This window comes from Geotrypetes seraphini, chromosome 1 (assembly GCF_902459505.1).
Source record: "Geotrypetes seraphini chromosome 1, aGeoSer1.1, whole genome shotgun sequence".
Classification (NCBI taxonomy): Eukaryota; Metazoa; Chordata; class Amphibia; order Gymnophiona; family Dermophiidae; genus Geotrypetes; species Geotrypetes seraphini.
Window position 1 is genome coordinate 403,319,143 of NC_047084.1, and position 17,755 is coordinate 403,336,897.

The 17,755-nt window shown below is 45.6% G+C and overlaps 1 protein-coding gene across 1 annotated transcript in view; it reads left to right on the plus strand.

The window, feature by feature from the left end:
• The window catches only part of LOC117347325 (dynein heavy chain 6, axonemal-like), a 2,502,256-nt gene that overhangs the window by 1,891,803 nt on the left and 592,698 nt on the right, over window positions 1-17,755 (plus strand). The window contains 1 exon segment of the mRNA XM_033918113.1: window positions 14,510-14,713. Coding sequence (XP_033774004.1) covers window positions 14,510-14,713 — 204 coding nt within the window.

Below are 17,755 nucleotides of genomic sequence, written 5' to 3' on the forward strand. Positions count from 1 at the left end.
AAGTGATTAAATTTGTGAATGATATGAAGTTATTCAGAGTGGGAAGACGCAGAAGGATTGCGAAGACCTGCAACGTGACATAAACATGCTTGAGAAATGGGCCATGACATGGCAAATGAGGTTTAACGTGGATAAGTGTAAGATGATGCATGTTGGTAACAAAAATCATATACACAATACAGGATGTCTGATGTGGTACTCGGAGAGACCCCCAAGGAAAGAGACCTGGGAGTACTGGTTGACAAGTCAATGAAGCCATTCGCGCAATGCACGGCGGCTATGAAAAGGGTGAACAGAATGTTAGGAATGATTAAGAAGGGGATCACGAGCAGATCGGCGAAGGTTATCATGCCGCTGTACCGGGCCATGGTACACCCCCACCTGGAATACTGCTTCCAGCACTGGTCACCGTATATGAAGAAGGACACAGTACTACTCAAAAGGGTCCAAAGAAGAGCGACTAAAATGGTTAAGAGGCTGGAGGAGCTGCCGTACAGTGAGAGATTAGAGAAACTGGGCCTCTTCTCCCTTGAAAAGAGGAGGCTGAGAGGGGACATGATCGAAACATTCAAGATAATGAAGGGAATAGACTTAGTAGATAGAGACAGGTTGTTCACCCTCTCCAAGGTAGAGAGAACAAGAGGGCACTCTTTAAAGTTAAAAGGGGATAGATTCTGTACAAACGTAATGAAGTTCTTCTTCAGCCAGAGAGTGGTGGAAAACTGGAACACTCTTTCGGAGGCTGTTATAGTGGAAAACACCCTCCAGGGATTCAAGATAAAATTAGACAAGTTCCTGCTGAACCAGAACGTATGCAGGTAAAGCTAGTCTCAGTTAGGGCACTGGTCTTTGACCTAAGGGCTGCTGCGTGAGCAGACTGCTGGGCACGATGGACCACTGGTCTGACCTAGCAGCGGCAATTCTTATCTCCACATCGACGATCCTGTCTGCTCTCTTCTTCAGCAGCGGCTCCAAAGCAGGACTCCATATAAGTTGCTGCTCCCTCTGAGTCGGCCTCTTAACATCAGCTTTTCTCTTCTCAGCCTTTTGAGTTTTAAGTTTTTAAGTTTTGAGTTTCCTCTTCTGCAGCCTTTTTGAGTTTTAAGTTTTGAGCAGGCGGCTCAGTTCCTGAGAAGACCAGACACATTTTCTTCTGCATCAGGAGCAGTTACATCAGCTGACATGCACCTAGGAGCACCATGCCTAGGAAAAACAAGGTAGCCGGTCAATGTCAGGCTACAAAGAAAGATGTTTCAACCTTACCACATGATGATGCCTTGCTTCATCGATCATCTGTACGACCCAGATGGCAAAGTACATTGATTGTGCGGATCTAACATTGCCAAGGTCTTTCCTGCACGCCCACACATGCCTACCCCCTGCATCCATACAGGTCTAAGGTGAATATGCGGCTCTACCATACAATATACCCTCAAACTCTGTAGAAGAGCGGTCAGCAGGCAGTGCGCAGATTTGCCAATTGCAGACCCAACTGGAGGAGGGAAATAATGCAACAGAAGTGGAAAGGTATGGTACGACAGCCCATGGAGCTGCCACCCAGGCTGGGCAGGTCACTATTACTCATCTACAAGGAGCACAACCTGAGATAGAACATCCCATGGCCAGCGATAGTACAGATCGGAGAATCACAAAGACACAGAAGTTATCACTGTTGACCTCTGCCCTAGCCACACAAACTGCCATGTCCACATGTCAAGCCATAGACCAAGCGAATCCAGCAGTAGATCAACCCACAACGGCGTAGATTTTGATCCTTCTCAGTTCAGGTTATCCCACTGCAGTGGACAGGGTTACCTGGCGAATAGTCGAAAGAGGGAAGTATTGTATCGCCCTCCCACAGCTTACGCTGATGATGTCCAACTTTTGTATCCTTTGGATCCAAGCTCAGCTGAAGGATTTTCAGAAGTTAATATGAAACTGTCAAAAATATCCAAATGGCTACATGATAACAAGTTGGCCCTTAACACATCTAAAACAGAGGTCATGTTTTTCCCATGCAGGGAGGGTCAGAAATTAGGAGCTAATATAAATATCAATAACACTATGCTCAAAGAAGTCACCAAGATAAAGATCCTCGGGGTCTTTTTAGACCAGAAATTGAGCTATCATGATCAAATAAGTTCACTTGTTAGGAACTGTTTCTAAAGGCTAAGGCTGATTAGATCATTATCCTTATTTCTGGATGAAGCATCCCTAAACATCTTAATCCATTCATTAGTCATATCAAAAATTGACTACTGTAACGCTTTATATAAGGGAACAACCCTAAAAGAAATATCCAGACTACAAATACTATAAAACATGGCAATAAAAATAATTACTAAAAGGAAAAAATTCAATATTGTGACTCCCCTCATGAGGGAAAAGCATTGGTTACCTGTTAACCATAGAATCACATATAAAATAGCATTACTCACACATAAAACATTAATGAACAAAGCCCCTGCATTTTTAGAAAGACTCTTAATCCCTTATATTCCTATAAAATCTTTAAGATCGGAAGAGAAATTGCTCCTCCTAGTCATTAAGAGTCATTTATTCAAGGAGAGATACGATCTTCTCCGTAATGGCCCCCAAATCTGGAATTCGCTCCCAATTAATATAAGGGAAGAAAAATTACTTGGTAAGTTTTAAAGTCTCCTGAAAAGCTGGCTTTTTAAAGATGTTTTTAACTGAGTTAGGCATACTTTATATTTTCAGGATGCTCGTTCGAGTAATAGTAGGATGTTAAGCAAAAATTGAGCGGGTAACCTTTCCCCCATCCTTTTGTTTCATACCTTGCCCTTTTTGATTTGATTTATAAATTGTATTTAATCCTTTTTTTTAATTTTTTTTTCCTTCTTGTGTTTGTCTGGTCCACAGTTGTCTTAATTGTTTGGTTTGAGCAATATGTTTTTTCTTTTTTTACCCTAATTTACTAGTATTTGTAAATCGCATTGAACTAAGATTTTGCGATCAAATCAAATTTTTATTAAATTGAAACTACATAGCTCAAAGAGAATGAGGAAGATCCAGGTCCTACACTCAACAGCGATACACCCGAAGACACAGAGTCAGACACAGGAGCCACACATCAGTGCATCGCAGACACAGCGGGCAAGATTGGTGGTTGGAGTCTCCATCCCATGCAAGCTTCAATCATGATCTGCATCGGAGGTCTCGCAGATCATCTCCATCCCAGGATTGTTGGAAATCTCCACCTTCAAGGCATCACTATGCATGACGACATACACTCCACCTTTGGTCAATATTGAATCAGCCTTCCAGTTGCTTCCCATTCATCCTCGCTGTTTTCCTCTCCTTGGATTCACCTATGCTGGTTCATTCTTCTTTGACAAATGCATGCCCATGGGGTGTGCGGTCTCGTGTAACCTCTTCGAGACCTTCAGCATCTTCCTACACTGGGAAGTTGCCCAAAGATCGCCAGTTGCTAAGGAATTTGGGGTCCCAATTGCAACCAATAAGACCACTGTACCTACCCAGAAGATCTCTTTACTGGGAATCGAAATTGACTCATCCCAGATGACCACCCGACCACCCAAGGAAAAAGTGTTGGATTTGACAGAAAAAATTGGGAAGGTGATAACCTCACAAAAGCTCACTCTCTATCAGATGCAGTCTCTGATCAGTTCTCTCAACTTTGCATGCTGGGTCATCCCCATGGGCAGAATCTTCATATGGAGACTGGCAGCGGCAACAGTGGGTATCAGCTGAAAACACCATCACCTGCGCATCTCATGGCTCCTGAAGTGCGACCTTCAAATTTAGCTCTAGTTCCTCAATGAATTTAATGGTCTGTCTCTCATTCAAGCGCAGTCAGTAAATTTCTCAGAAATTAACCTCTTCACAGACATGGCCAGTGTGGGAAGTGGTGTCTACTATGACAGAGCCTGGTTTGCCTCATCCTGGCCCCAGTCATGAAGGGACTCTGGCCTCATCAGAAATATCACCTTCTTCAAACTCCCTATAATGGCAGCTTTATATGTTTGGGCTCCCCAGCTAGGGAATAGGAGGGTGGTCTCTTGGTCAGATAACGTATCAGTAGTAGAAACCATCAACAGGCAGATTGCCCACTGCCCATGGGTGGCGGAGCTGGTTAGAGCCTTGGTGATGTGATGCCTGCAAATAAACCTGACTGCATGGGCAAAGCACGTTCCTGGAGTGCATAACTGAATAGCAGATGCCCTTTCATGCCAACAATTGCTTCTCTTTTGACAGCTCGCTCCATCAGCAGAAGAGAAGCTGGCGCAGATACCCGAAGAGTTGTGGAAGCTAGGAGATGTCTAGCAGAATTGCTAATTTTTGGATCTCTTGCACTAGCTTCCTGGCTACCAATCTGCTTACCAGAAGGTCGCTGGTCACCTCCAGTCCCTGGGTGACCACACTCACACCTGAGTGAGGGGCTCATCATGTGCTACATCACTGACGCGTTCAGCAGTGGCATCTCCAGAGCAGGAGTTAACTCCTACCTAGCGGGGTTTGCTTTATTCTCCAAGCTTTTGGGTTGGGGTAACCCACAGTCCAGTTTCCTAGTGAAGTTTTCCTGCTTAAAGGTTGGGCCAGGCAGATCCCAGTTCCACAGGAGTCCCGCTCACCTGTTATCCATGACTTACTACAGCGCGTCTGGAATGCCTTGGGAACTATATGCTCGTTGGAATACAAAGTGGGGCTCTTCAGAGCAGCTTTCTCCCTGGCCTTCTTTGCTGCCCTGCGCATCAGCGAGCTGACTGTGCAATCTAGACAGCGCCTAACAGGTGGGCTGTGTCTTGAAGATGTCATCTTCCAAGACAAAGCAATTTCAATTTGAATCACCAAGTCCAAGACAGACCAGAGGGCCAGAGGGCAGTTGGTCACTTTGCACCGTGTTCCCGGCCTGTCAACTTGCCCCGTTGTTAACCTCCAGATTTTTGGGGCAGTTCGCCCAAAGGGGAGTCAGGTTTTGCTGATCCACCAGGATGTGAGCCCTCTAACAAAGTTTCAATTCACTGCGGTGTTCCGTAAGGCTCTAACTGAGGTTGGTCAGCGTCCGGAGTACTTTGGTACACACTCATTCCACATTGGTGCTGCCACGACCGCCTTCCAACATGGCCTACCAGAGGCAGCAATTCGTGGACTGGGTCGCTGGAAGTCTACATCAGGCCCCTCTCTCAGGGAGTCAATTCAACTTATGCTTATAACCAATAAATTCATCTCTTCTAGGATCCCACAGAACATGGATAATTGGGCAAGCATACATATTGAGAGCAAGGGACCGATTACTTGAATGTCCTGCCAACGCAAACCTCGGTTTTGACTCAGGAACTGCAGACATCCTCCCATGCATCCGCAAGTTGCTGGAAATCAAGCTCTTACACCTTGGGTATCACAACATCAGAGATTCTTCTTACAAGCGGTTCATTTCCAATGCTAAGAAAGACCTATTTGACTTAGCTCTTCTCCTGGAAGATACGCGGATCCTCTGATCTGACATCATTCCTTGCCCAGAGCCTAGTGCCTCCAGGCTATGGATACGGGGGGTAAAAAAGGTGAATCATCAAATTGGCCATTGGACTGTAGGCCAGGGAGGAGGAAAGATCTGGCACGAGTGGGCCTTCCCTATCCTCCCTGGTCATTATCTCTCAGATCGGACCCTGCTTTCAGATGTAGCCACTGACCAACTTATTAATGACTTCCAAAAGGCCTTGGAAAAACTGCTCTAGGGTGCGGGTGGGGGACTGAGGCTAGTGTGTATGGAGACCCGAGGTCTAGCCTCGGGTTGTGGCGGATGCACCCAAGACCTGAAAATTCCGGCCAAATATTGAAACTGGACTCGCGCGACAAGAGCTGCACCTGCGGGCAAGACATTTCCGCCTCGCTGTCTTGCATGGCAGATGGAATAATGAAGTGTTGCAGTGGCCTCGCTGGAAAGGAGGATGGCAAATCACAGAAGAAACTGAAGCATATGTTCCCTCGCTGGAGGGCAAGGCGAGGAGCCCTCCTGGAGAGGGGCATATGGCTTGGGTGCTTCCTAGGGTGTTATGTCATGCATATCTTTAATAAAGTTGTGTCCTTTTAATCCCAGAACTCTCTCTGTGAGTTTATTCTTAATGTCAGGGCTGGGTGGACGAGGAGGTGTAGCCTGCCTATGTTATTAGCTGTTCTTTAATTATCTACCTCCTAGTGAGAGGTGTGTGTGTGTCTAAGCTGGCTCCCTGCTTACAGCTTGGTGTGACCTGTTTAGAAGCACTGCCTGCAACTTTGCTGCCTGGCTTTATGGTTCCTACCAGGGCTGGTTTCCTTTTACTAAATCCGGACCTAGGAAAAGATTAATGAGTGCCTGGCTGCTTGTACTCATTCTCTTTAGCATTTTCAATGTGTGCCTCTTTCTTGCTCCTAGCTCTAGGCCAGGGGTCTCAAAGTCCCTCCTTGAGGGCCACAATCCAGTCGGGTTTTCAGGATTTTCCCAATGAATATGCATGAGATTTATGTGCATGCACTGCTTTCAATGCATATTCATTGGGGAAATCCTGAAAACCTGACTGGATTGCAGCCCTCAAGGAGGGACTTTGAGATCCCTGCTCTAGGCTATGGTACAGGTTTGTGTTTATCTGTGGATTGGTTCAATTTTGCCTGTCTGTCACTTGTGACTGGTCTCTCTTGAGTTTACACTGGAACTTACAGGGACTTCCCTGTGACACTGCGTAGTAAGTGAAGTTTGAAAAATGCACTAAATACCACAGACTTCACCTGGGGCTATTTTGCTTGGAGGTGAAATATGGTCTTACATTATTTAAATTATTATAAATATTCTGGCTTGGATACTATCTAGGTGATTCTAAAGAATTTCCAGGCTCTATTGGATATGATGAAGATGCAACATTTTAATCAAACGGGTGGTATGCAAAAACTTGTTTCTATGAGAGAGGAACCTGCAGAGATTGTTTCAAATACAGGTATCAGTCAGCTTATAGCAGGGGTGTCCAACCAACGGCCCAACAAAGCGTTTTGTGCAGTCCAGCTTCTCCCTCCCTCCCTTCTGTGCCTCCCTCTGGCGGGTAGTTTTCTGGCCGGCTCCCTTGCTGCAGTCGTCTCTGGGCATCGTTGGCTCCTCATGCGCGATTTGTGGCTGTGTCAGAAGCGTTCCCTCTGATATCACTATGTCAGAGAGATGGCTTCCGAATCAGCCATGAATCGCACGTGAGGATCCGCCGCTGCCCACAGATGACTGCAGCAAGGGAGCTGGCCAGAAAATAAATACTCGCTGAGAGGCACAGAAGGAAGGGAATGCTTCCAGCACAGGCGCGGATCGCCGACTGCCATAATATAAATACTTCTAGCACAGCCACAGATCGTTTGAGGAGCCAGCCACCACCGTCCACAGCTTTCACCAGAAAAACAATTGCAGCATGGGAGCCAGTCAGAAGGGAGGAAGGGAGGGAGAAGGTTGTGTTGGGACTCGAGATGGAGGGAACACAAACTTTGGACAAATGATGAAGGAAGGAGGGATGGCACATGAGCCATAGGATTGAAGAGTGGAGGGAGTGAGGGGGAGGGGACAGTAAGGGAGAATTGGGTGTCTGAGAGAGGGAAAGAGATGGTGCACAAGGAGAGATGAAGGAGGAGAACTGTTGGGCAGAGAGAGGAGGGAAGAGGAGAGAGAGAATTATTGGACATGGTGGTGGGAGAGGAGTGAGGTAGAGATGTATGGGCGCAGAGAGGAAGGGGGAGAACATGCTGGGGCAAGGAAGCCTCCTGGGTTCTTTTTTAAGTACAGAGGGGGAGGGTATTAAAAGAAGTGCTAGATTGTGCAAGGGGGAGAGCTTATGGGGGTCAAAAAAAGAAGACAGATAGAGAGATGGTGAAAGATGGTCTAAAGGGAGAGAAAATGGACCTTGGGTGGTGTGGAGGAAGAGAGAAATAGATACTTTAAGGGAGAACTGTTGGGAAGAGAAAGGTAGAAATGGTAGACCTGGGGAAGCAAACAGGCAGGGGGAGAGATGGGGTGGGGGCAGTTGGGAAGAGAAAGGGAGAGAAGTTGGATCTGGGGATGGAAGGGAGGTAGGGGGAAATTTTAGGCCTGCGGATGGAAGGCAGAGCAATGCAGCATCTCTTTTTTTCCCCCCTCCATTTCATTGTTAAGCATCAAGGGGGAGGGAAGAAGAGAAACAGAAAAGAGAGGGAGCAAAATATTGGACCATGGAGATAGAGGAGAGATGGACCCAATGGGGGGGGGGGGGCAGGAGGGAAGAGAGCTGGTATAAGAAAGGGAATGGAAAGAAAGGGACAGAGAGTTATAGCCTGACCAGTGGAGAGAGGGAGGGGGATTCTGAAAGTGGTGAGCCATGTGGATGAGGTTAAAAGGGAGATGACAAGATGAGTGAAAGAGCAGTGAGTACAGTGATAGAAATGTGGTAATGGGGAGCAGATAGCAGAAAATAGGAGGCTGGGAAAGGAGTGAGATGGGAAATGGGAGAGCTAGGGACTGAGAGAAGATGGAGAATTGAGAGGTAGCTGAACATTTAAAAAGAAGAAGAGTGAGAAAGAAGGCAAGATTTGAGTGGACAGAGGCAAAAAAAAAAAAAAGAAGTTAAAAAAGCTGAAAAGGAAAAATCAGTACGTTGGAGACATAAGTAGGAAATGGAACAAGAGGAGAAAAAAATGAACAGCAGACAGTAGAAAGAGAATTAGTTGAAGATAGACAAAAATCAGAAAGAGAAACTGGGACCAAGATGGGAAAAACAAAATATCCAGACATGTATGAAAGCCAAGGTGGGGGGGGGGGGGGGGTGAGACAGGGAGAAGGGAAGGCAGCAGCTCTGCAATATTGCTGCTAGCTGCAGAACTTGGGAAGTTGGAGGGGAGTTGGTGGCCGTCTGTTGGTGCGGCTTGAGGATTCCTACTAGTTACAGAAGGGAGAATTGGGTGTCTGAGAGAGGGAAAGCTAAGAGAGGGAGCCTAAGCTCAAAGTGGGAGGCCCAAAAAAGCAGTAATAATTACTCTGACTGAACAATCCTCCACATGTGCCGCTGACAGCTGATGCAGCATTCCTGCTCTGATAAGGCTCACCGTAGCTGTAATAGAAGTGAATGGGGAAAACTAGGAGCAAGCATCTCTGCTCATCAGAGTGGGGATGTGGAAGCCTGTGGCTGATCCCACTGTCAGTGGTGCATGTGGAGGATCACTCAGACAAGGTAAGCATTACTGCTTTTTTGGGTTCCTCTCCACAGTGTCCCTTTAATGAAGGCTTATTATTAGATACGTATGTCTCCTATATTAGTGATTGAAAATTTGGGACCTACTCAGCCTTTTTTTTTGCTCATCAAATAGTGTTAGTGCGGCCTCAGAAATTTTTTTTTCGTCCAATGTGGCCCAGGGAAGCCAAAAGGTTGGACACCCCTGGCTTATAGTATTAGTATGGAAATTATATTGCAATGAAATGAAATGAAATGAAATGAAATTTGAGAAATATATTGATCTTGGTTTGTAATTTTTCAGAGCATAGTGTCCTCACTGTCAATGACATCAATTTGTTTTTTTTATTCTGGATTGTACATCTGCAGTGAAGACTAATGTCTGTAATCCTTTACAATATTTTAGTAAAAATCTATATCATGCTTGTCTTTAATCTATTTTATAACTAAATACAAAATAGGAAACATCTTAATGCTACAGTCTCTTGATTCACAAGTTATAATACTACTGTTAATTTTTAACTTTAAACTTTTCTAATTTTATTTAGTATGACCTCTCTTAGTGTGAATGTATGCTTTCCTGTTGTTTTGTTTTTAAATTGGAGTTCCTTTCCTGAATATTTCCTTTTTTACAATTTATGTAAACAGCTTTGACCCACGTGTTAGATAAGGCGGTATATCAAGAAACAAAAATAAACATACAGTAAACTTTTGCATAGCTTGGATAAGTCTAAAAAGCTAGTAATCATGATTTTTTACACATTCTTCCAAACAGGGACATAGCCAGGAAAGGGGGGGCCTTGCCCCCCCTTCTAGGCTCAGGATTCTCTAGTTGCAGTGTATATTCATCATTCTTCCACCCACAACCTATGCAGTCTGGTGTCTCTCTCCTTTTTCTCCTCCCGCATACCATTGCAGTTCTTTGTCATCAACTCTTTCAAGGCATCCTCTTGCCAACCTGGAAACTTTCTCTTTTCACAATTTCTGGGTCAGCAAGAGGTGAGGCTTCTTTGAAAGAACTGATATGGGGTAGGGGAAAGAGGAAGAGATGTCAGACCACAGGGAGGAGGGAAGGGAGAGAGACAACTGGACCATAGGAGGTAGGAGAGGGGAAAAAAACACATAACCACTCACTGGGGGGGAGGGGGAGAGGTGTGGAGAGAGAAGGAATGTATTGCCCTCCCCCCAGGTCTACCCTTGGGCCCCTCCCCACAAATTGGAAGACTGGATACACCCCTGTTGCCTAAGTACTTGTCTCAGAGGATATTTATCTATATCTGTGTTGACTTGGAAATCAGGTTTGTTGCGAAGTCTTTGTCAAAATAGCTCTCCTACTTGTCAGCCTGTGTTTTCATTTCCTGGCACTGGAGAGTAATAATCTATGGGTTTGGCAGAGGGTAACTGACTATGTTCTGACCATCTCTAGTGTACCTCATTGGTTCACGTTTATACCACTAATCTTTAGTTTTCAGCCAAAATCATGTGACAAGATTCTGCTGCGGTTTCAGCTTTGGCCGAAAGTGCTTAGTTTCATTGGCAGTTTTGGCCAAAACTGAAAAAAGTCGTTTTGATTGGCCTACTGGATTAATGTCTGCATTCCTGCCTTAAGTGTCACCAATGCCCTCTAACTCCCTCCAGGTAGCATATAGTCCCCCTTCTGGTTCTCATCCCACCCTCTCTCCCCAAATATTGTTATTTTAAATTTTCTCTGCTTCCTTTATTTTTAATTGCAATTAGAAATTTTAAGCAAAATACTGCGCTATTTAATTGTGAAGAGAAAAGAAGTGTTTATTGAGACTGTGGGGCCCTTTCAGAGACCAGGCTGAAGGAAGAATGAATGAGGTTAAAGATACTTTCGTGCTTACTTGTTCAGTCTGTAAAGTGAACAGGCTTTACAAACTTGTAATTACAAATAAATTATGTTTCACGTTCACTTCTAAACATCACTGGTATTGTCCATTTTTTAAACTTTTTTTTCATCAAATTGTTTAAACAAACAAGGGCAAATTGTTATTCAGGCACTTTGATATTACTAAAAATTTTATTCACACTAACAACTAATCAAACTCATGTATGTATGTGAAAAGCTCTAATAGTTTGTATAGAGGTAGTCCTGTGTGATGGTGCAAATGTATGGTAGAGAATGACATGGTGACCCGTTCCTGCAGCAAATCGCAGTAAAACTGCAGGAATGGGTAGAAATTTGGACTGCTTTTAATGCAAGTGCGGGAACAAAGCTTTTTACCACTTCACAAAAACGGTAAAAAGCTTTGATCCCATGGGGAACCCCACCCATAATCATAGCCTTTACATTACATTACTGATTTCTATTCCGCCTCAACCTTGCAGTTCTGGGCAGATTACAAAAGAGACAACTGGACATTTCCAGGATAATTACAGAGAGAATTCTGGATATTTCCAGATGAAGTTACAAGAATAATGGTGCTGTATATTTCAAGATGCTGCACAAATAGGAAATAGTGCAGATCCAGTATATATACAGTTGGGGAGGCAGTTGACATGCTTGAGGCTTTGAAGAGAAGGGAACTGGTGAAGGGGGGAGGAAGGGGGAGTTGCGCTGAGGAGGTTAGGGTTAAGCCCCCCCTCGCGGTTCCAGCCATCTCTCCCCTTGTGGCTCCAGCCATCCCTCCCCCCTCATAGATCCAGCAGCTCCTTCCCCCCTCGCTCACAGGTCTGGCAGCTCCAGCCCCCCTCATTTGCAGGTCCAGTTGCTCCAGACCTCACCCCCCTTCGCTCGCAGGTCTGGTGCCTCCAGCCAGCTTCCCTCCCTCCCTGGTGGTTAAACACATTTTGAAGAGCGAGCCAATCTCTAAACACACCTGCTCTATGGTGCTTATGGCCTTCTCTCTTCCAGGCCTCTCATTATGATGCAATTTCCACTTTTTGTAAAGAGAGGAGGTTGCAACATAAGGAGGAACCCATCATTGGGAAGACCGCGAGCACTGTCGAGCAGGCGTGTGTAGAGATCAGCTCACTCTTCAAGCAGCAGAGAGGGAGGGATGGAAACAGACTGAACCCACCTGACCCATGAAGGAGAGGGGGCTGGACCCACGAAGGGGGGAGCTGGAGCCATCGGCCCTGAGGAAGAGAGGGAGGGAATGCAAGGCAAAATAGATTGGTAGGAAGTAAGGCCACGGGAGGAGTCTGAGCCTTGAGGGAAGGACACAGAAGGGGGGCTGGGGCTGAAGGTAAGGGAGGGAGAGAGAGGTGTTTGACCTGTGAAGGGGAGGGATGGAATTGAAGGGAAGGAAGAAAGTTACAGGACCTGCAGGAGGGGGAGCTGGAAGGAAGGGGGATAGGTGCTGCACCAAGGGAAAGGGGGGAGAGGTGCTACACCTGTAGAAGGAGGGCTACTGGAGGGAAGGGGTGCTACAACTGTGGAAAGAGGGATGCTGGAGGGAAGGGGAAAGGTGCTACAATTGTGGAAAAGGGGCTGCTGGAGGGAAGGGGGAAAGGTGCTGCACCTGTGGAAGGGGGAGAGGGGCTGAAGAGAAGGGGAAAGGAGATGTCATACTAAGAGGAACAAAATAATGAACAAAGCAGAGAGGGAGAGACACAGGGAGATATCAGAAACATAGGCGAAATAATGGAAATGGAGAGGAGAATAGGGACAATGACACAAAGGGAAATGCTACATGGGAATGGTACATGGACAGAGAGGTGCAAATCCAGACATGGGAGAGGGTATATGGAAACAGAGGGAAAGTGCTAGATGTGGAAGAGAATAGGAACACAGAAGAGAGATGGGTAATGCAGGACGTAGAGTATTGATGATAAATACATGGAGATGGACACGGGAGATGCTGGAAGGGGAAGTATAAGGGACATAGAGAAGGAAAAGATAAGTACACTTCTCCCTCCAAATTTGTGGGTTTAGAACTCGTGACTTTAGTTATTTGTGAGTTTCTAAATCCTGACCCATCCCCGCCTCCCAGACCTCTCCATACTGTACCTGGTGGCCTGGCGGCAAAGCAGGGCAGGAGCGATCTTCCTATGCTCCTACCCCGTGCAGAACCATCAACAAAATGGCTGCCGTGAGTGTCCGCTGTAGTCTCGTGAGACCACGGGAACTCATGGCAGCCATTTTGATGACGGCTTTGCATGGGGCAGGAGCATAGGAAGATCGCTCCTGCCCCACTTCACCGCTAAACCAACAGGTAAGGTGTAGAGAGGTCCGGGAGGCAGGAGGGTGGCGGGGGTTGGTCAGAGTCAGCCCTAAAAGTTATTCATGATTTTTCCATATTCGCGGGATGGCTCTGCCCCTAACTCTCGTGAATATGGAGGGAGAAGTGTACGCAAAGATGGCAGATGGATGGTGAACACAGAGCAGAAGAAATTTCAAATGAGCAAGAGACCCTGGCGAGTAAGTTAAGAGATGACGGAAACAGAAACCAGAGCCTGAGACCAACATTGTCTGAAAAATAAAATGACCAGACAACAAAAGATAGAAAAATAATTTTATTTTCTATTTTGTAATTAGAATATATGAGAACTGAAATATTTATCCTGTCAGTATTGGTGTTGGATATGGTTAGGGCCCAGGACAGAAATTTGGAAGGAGACTCCAAAGTCCACTACTTGCCGGTGCTATCTTCAGCTTCCAGCAGGCTTAGGGGCTTTCTTTAGCCAGGGGACAGTTGCCCTAATTGCACACTATGGCCTAGCACCATCCCTGACGTGTGATCTTTATATTTTGCACAGTATAGGAGGAAATGGATCTTTCTATTTCTTTGGTGTTATACTTCATGGAAGGTGTGGCTTCTTGTAATTTTGGGTTAATTTATCTGTATCATTGTTGGTCAGCTATTATGTATTTGGCAATTGTGTTCTGTGTGTGTGACCAAGGTATTCAGTTAAGATGAATTTTCTATGTAGCATTTAGTTTTCATGATAATGGAAGGGATATTGTGAGGGGAGACAGGTTTTGTTGATCCTTTTTCTGTATTTGTGATTTATAAAATGACAGTTGTACAGAATATTGTTTCTTTTTAATACTTTAATGAAGTGATTTCAATATAAAATCATAACTATTCAAGGCTTGTGTCAATGCGATCAGACAGAGTTTGTAGGAATGGGGACAGGGTTCACAGGGTGGGGACAGGGGACAAATTTTCCCTGTGTCATTCTCTAAAGTTCTCTTTATGTATGGTGTACTACCCTAGAAATATTTTAAAGCTTTGTTTAGATATGTCCAGCCCAGGCTCTGTTAGATGATGTCATCCCATTTGTGAGTACTGATATCCTGCTTTCCTCAGAGAAAATATTTTAGAGTCCCTTACTAATATCTCTCTCATCAGTTGACAGATTGTTGGATTAAACAATGTCAGAAGCTAGAGATTCCAATCAATTCCAACTTCAGCCTTATAAATATTTTGGGAGATCCATTTGAAATTCGTCAGTGGAATGCTGATGGCTTGCCGCGTGACATTGTTTCTACAGAAAATGGCATTCTTGTGACTCGAGGAAGACGTTGGCCACTCATGATTGATCCCCAAGATCAGGTTGGTTGAATTAAGTATGATACATTGCAGTCATACATTTTCCTACAGTTGAGAATTTCAACAAATGCTAGTCCCTTTGTCCATACAAATGATCACTACAAATTCTTGTGCTATAGATTGATGATAATGCACCTGATTTTCTTTTTTTTTCTTTTTTTATTTGTTACAATTATATAACAAAAATAACCTGAGGGACCCAACAAGGGTTTTTCCAAGCTAGGGAAAGCTGATTGTTAGACTTAACCTGATAGAGTCTCGACCCAAGGAATCCTTTGAACCACGAGAGAACATTACCTTGAAACCTTAGGGCATCTAGGCAGGCCAGTAACTTGGTGTGATCCACCAAGTCAAAGGCGCTACTCATATCAAACTGAAGAACCAATACACTACTACCCTTGCTCAACAGACCATTTAGAATCTATTGTAGCTATCACTGTTTCTCTACTATAATAAGTTCTGAAGCTGGAGTAAGGGAAGGGGTGCTGCTGGACAGGGGGGAGGTAAAAGAAAGGGAGAAGGGCTACTGCTGGACAGGGGGAGTAAGCAAGGGGTAATGTTCTCTCGTGGTTCAAAGGGTTCCTTGGATCGAGACTCTATCAGGTTAAGTCTAACTGATTGTTAGACTTTCCGTAGCTTGAAAAAACCCTTGTGGAGTCCCTCAGGGTCAGGGGTCTCAAAGTCCCTCCTTGAGGGCCGCAATCCAGTCGAGTTTTCAGGATTTCCCCAATGAATATGCATGAGATCTATGTGCATGCACTCCTTTCAATGCATATTCATTGGGGAAATCCTGAAAACCCGACTGGATTGCGGCCCTCAAGGAGGGACTTTGAGATCCCTGCTTAGGGTTCCCCACTCTCCCTCACATTATTTAATGTGTATCTATCTTCTCTGGGGTTTTATTGAAAATACTGGGCTCTAGACCAGTGTTCTTCAACCTTTTTACACCCATGGACCAGCAGAAATAAAAGAATTATTTTGTGGACCGGCAAACTACTAAGACTGAAATTTTAAAAAGCCATTTCCGCCCCATCTCCACAAGCTCGGTCCTCACAAACCATCCAGTCCCATCTGCACAAGCCTCAGTTATGATTTTATATTGAACTTATTTTATTAAAGTATAAAAAGAAACAATATTCTGTACAATTGTCATTTTATAAATACAAATATACAGAGCAAGGACCAACAAAACCCCTGTCTCCCCTCCCCTTCACATATATCCCCTCTACTATCAAGAAAACTGAACGAGCCAAGTTATTACAGAATGCTACACAGAAATATCATACTAACAGAATACTGCAGTCACACATGACAGGAATAGTGTTAGGGCAGTGCCCCCTGGTCAGAGAGAGCCCTAAGCCAGCTAGAAGCTAAAGAAGCACTGCCTGGGCTTTGCAGTCCCCAGTTATAGCTCTAATAGGATATATATTTCAAATCTGATATATTCTAATGACAAAATAGAAATAAAATGATTTTTTTCTACCTTTTGTTGTCTCTGGTTTCTGCTTTCATCTTCTTTTCACTTTTTTCTTTCCAGCGTCTGCCCTGTCTCTTCAATCCAGCATCTGCCCATTCCATCCACTGTCTGCCCTCACCCCCTTCCATATGTATCTGACTTCTTTCTATGCCTCTCTCCCCTTTCCATCCAGCCTGTGCCTCCTGTCTCCTTTTTAAATCATTCATTCCAGCTTCACTGCTTTCTTCATTTTTATCTCTCCTACACCAGATTTAGCATCTTTATCCCTCTCTCATTTCTCTGCTGACCCCCTTTCCAGCATCAGTCTCTCTACTTTGTCATTCCTCTGTCTCTCCCCTTTCCCTCATCTGATCTCTCCATTCTACCCTGATCCCTGACCCCCTTCCCCTCCTGTAATCTCCCTGCCAGCTGTTTCCTTCCTTTTTTCCTTCTCCCTTCCCTCCTTCCCCTATCCAACATTAACTCTCTTCCCATACCTTTCCCTCCTCCCCTCCCAGTAGCATCTCTCCTTCTACCTCCCTCCAGGTCCAGTAGCAGCTCTCCCCTTATCCAGCAGCTTCCCAGCCTCCAACAGTGGTTTCCTCTCCTTCCAGCAGCTCTCAGTACTTGGCTGCAGCAGTGATTTACTTAGGCAGCCTTGGGTCTGTTGCCGCCTCTGAGGAAATAGGAAGTTGCCAAAGTGAATCACTGCCCTGGCAAGTACGAGAGCTGATGGGAAGGGAGACAGCCACTGTCGAAGGCTCCCCATGATCTTGCTCCCGTGCGCCCTGCACATTTGTGGCCCCCCAAGCTGGCACAAACAGCGTTGCACCGCAGGCCCTGCCACCCAAGATGAGCCGGAGGCCCCTACCTGCCGCCCTGCTGTCAAGTCTCCATGAGTGAGCGGCCCACAGACAGGAAAGCTCAGGGCCAATGCTGCACTACTCGCTCACCCGTGGACGCTGTCAACAACCCGGTGGCAGCCAGCAAACACGGCATGACCCTGAAGCCGCATGGGCTCAACCCGCTGCACCTAGAGGCACCCTCTCAACCGCTGGGTGCATGCATGCATCCCGCACGTGGGCGGACTCTCAGCACAGACGCTGCCGATGGCCCCCGTGCACTCTGACCATTTACCTGCACCTGCAGCTCTCTCCCTTCCACCTGTACCTTCCCTGCGGCCCTCTTCAGCGACTTGGCAGGGGCAGCGATCAAGACAGGCTGCCGACGTCTGGACCTTCCCTCTCTGAGTCCCACCTACTTTGTTTCAACTTCCTGTTTCTGCATAGGCAATACTCTCAGAGGGAATGCCCCGACGTCGGCAGCCTGTCTTGATTGCCTGAGGCTGGGAAGAACAGCAGATTTCCGCCAAGACCACCGGGGCAGGAAATTTCTGCGGACTAACACCGGTCCGCGGACCGGCGGTTGAACACTGCTCTAGACTGTTTAGTTATGCCAATGACATTACAATCATCATTCCTTGTAATACAGCTATATCTTATATTACCCAAATAATTGAATCTATACTGAAACTGATGGAATCATGGATGCAAGAATTTAAATTCAAATTAAATCATGATAAGACCAAA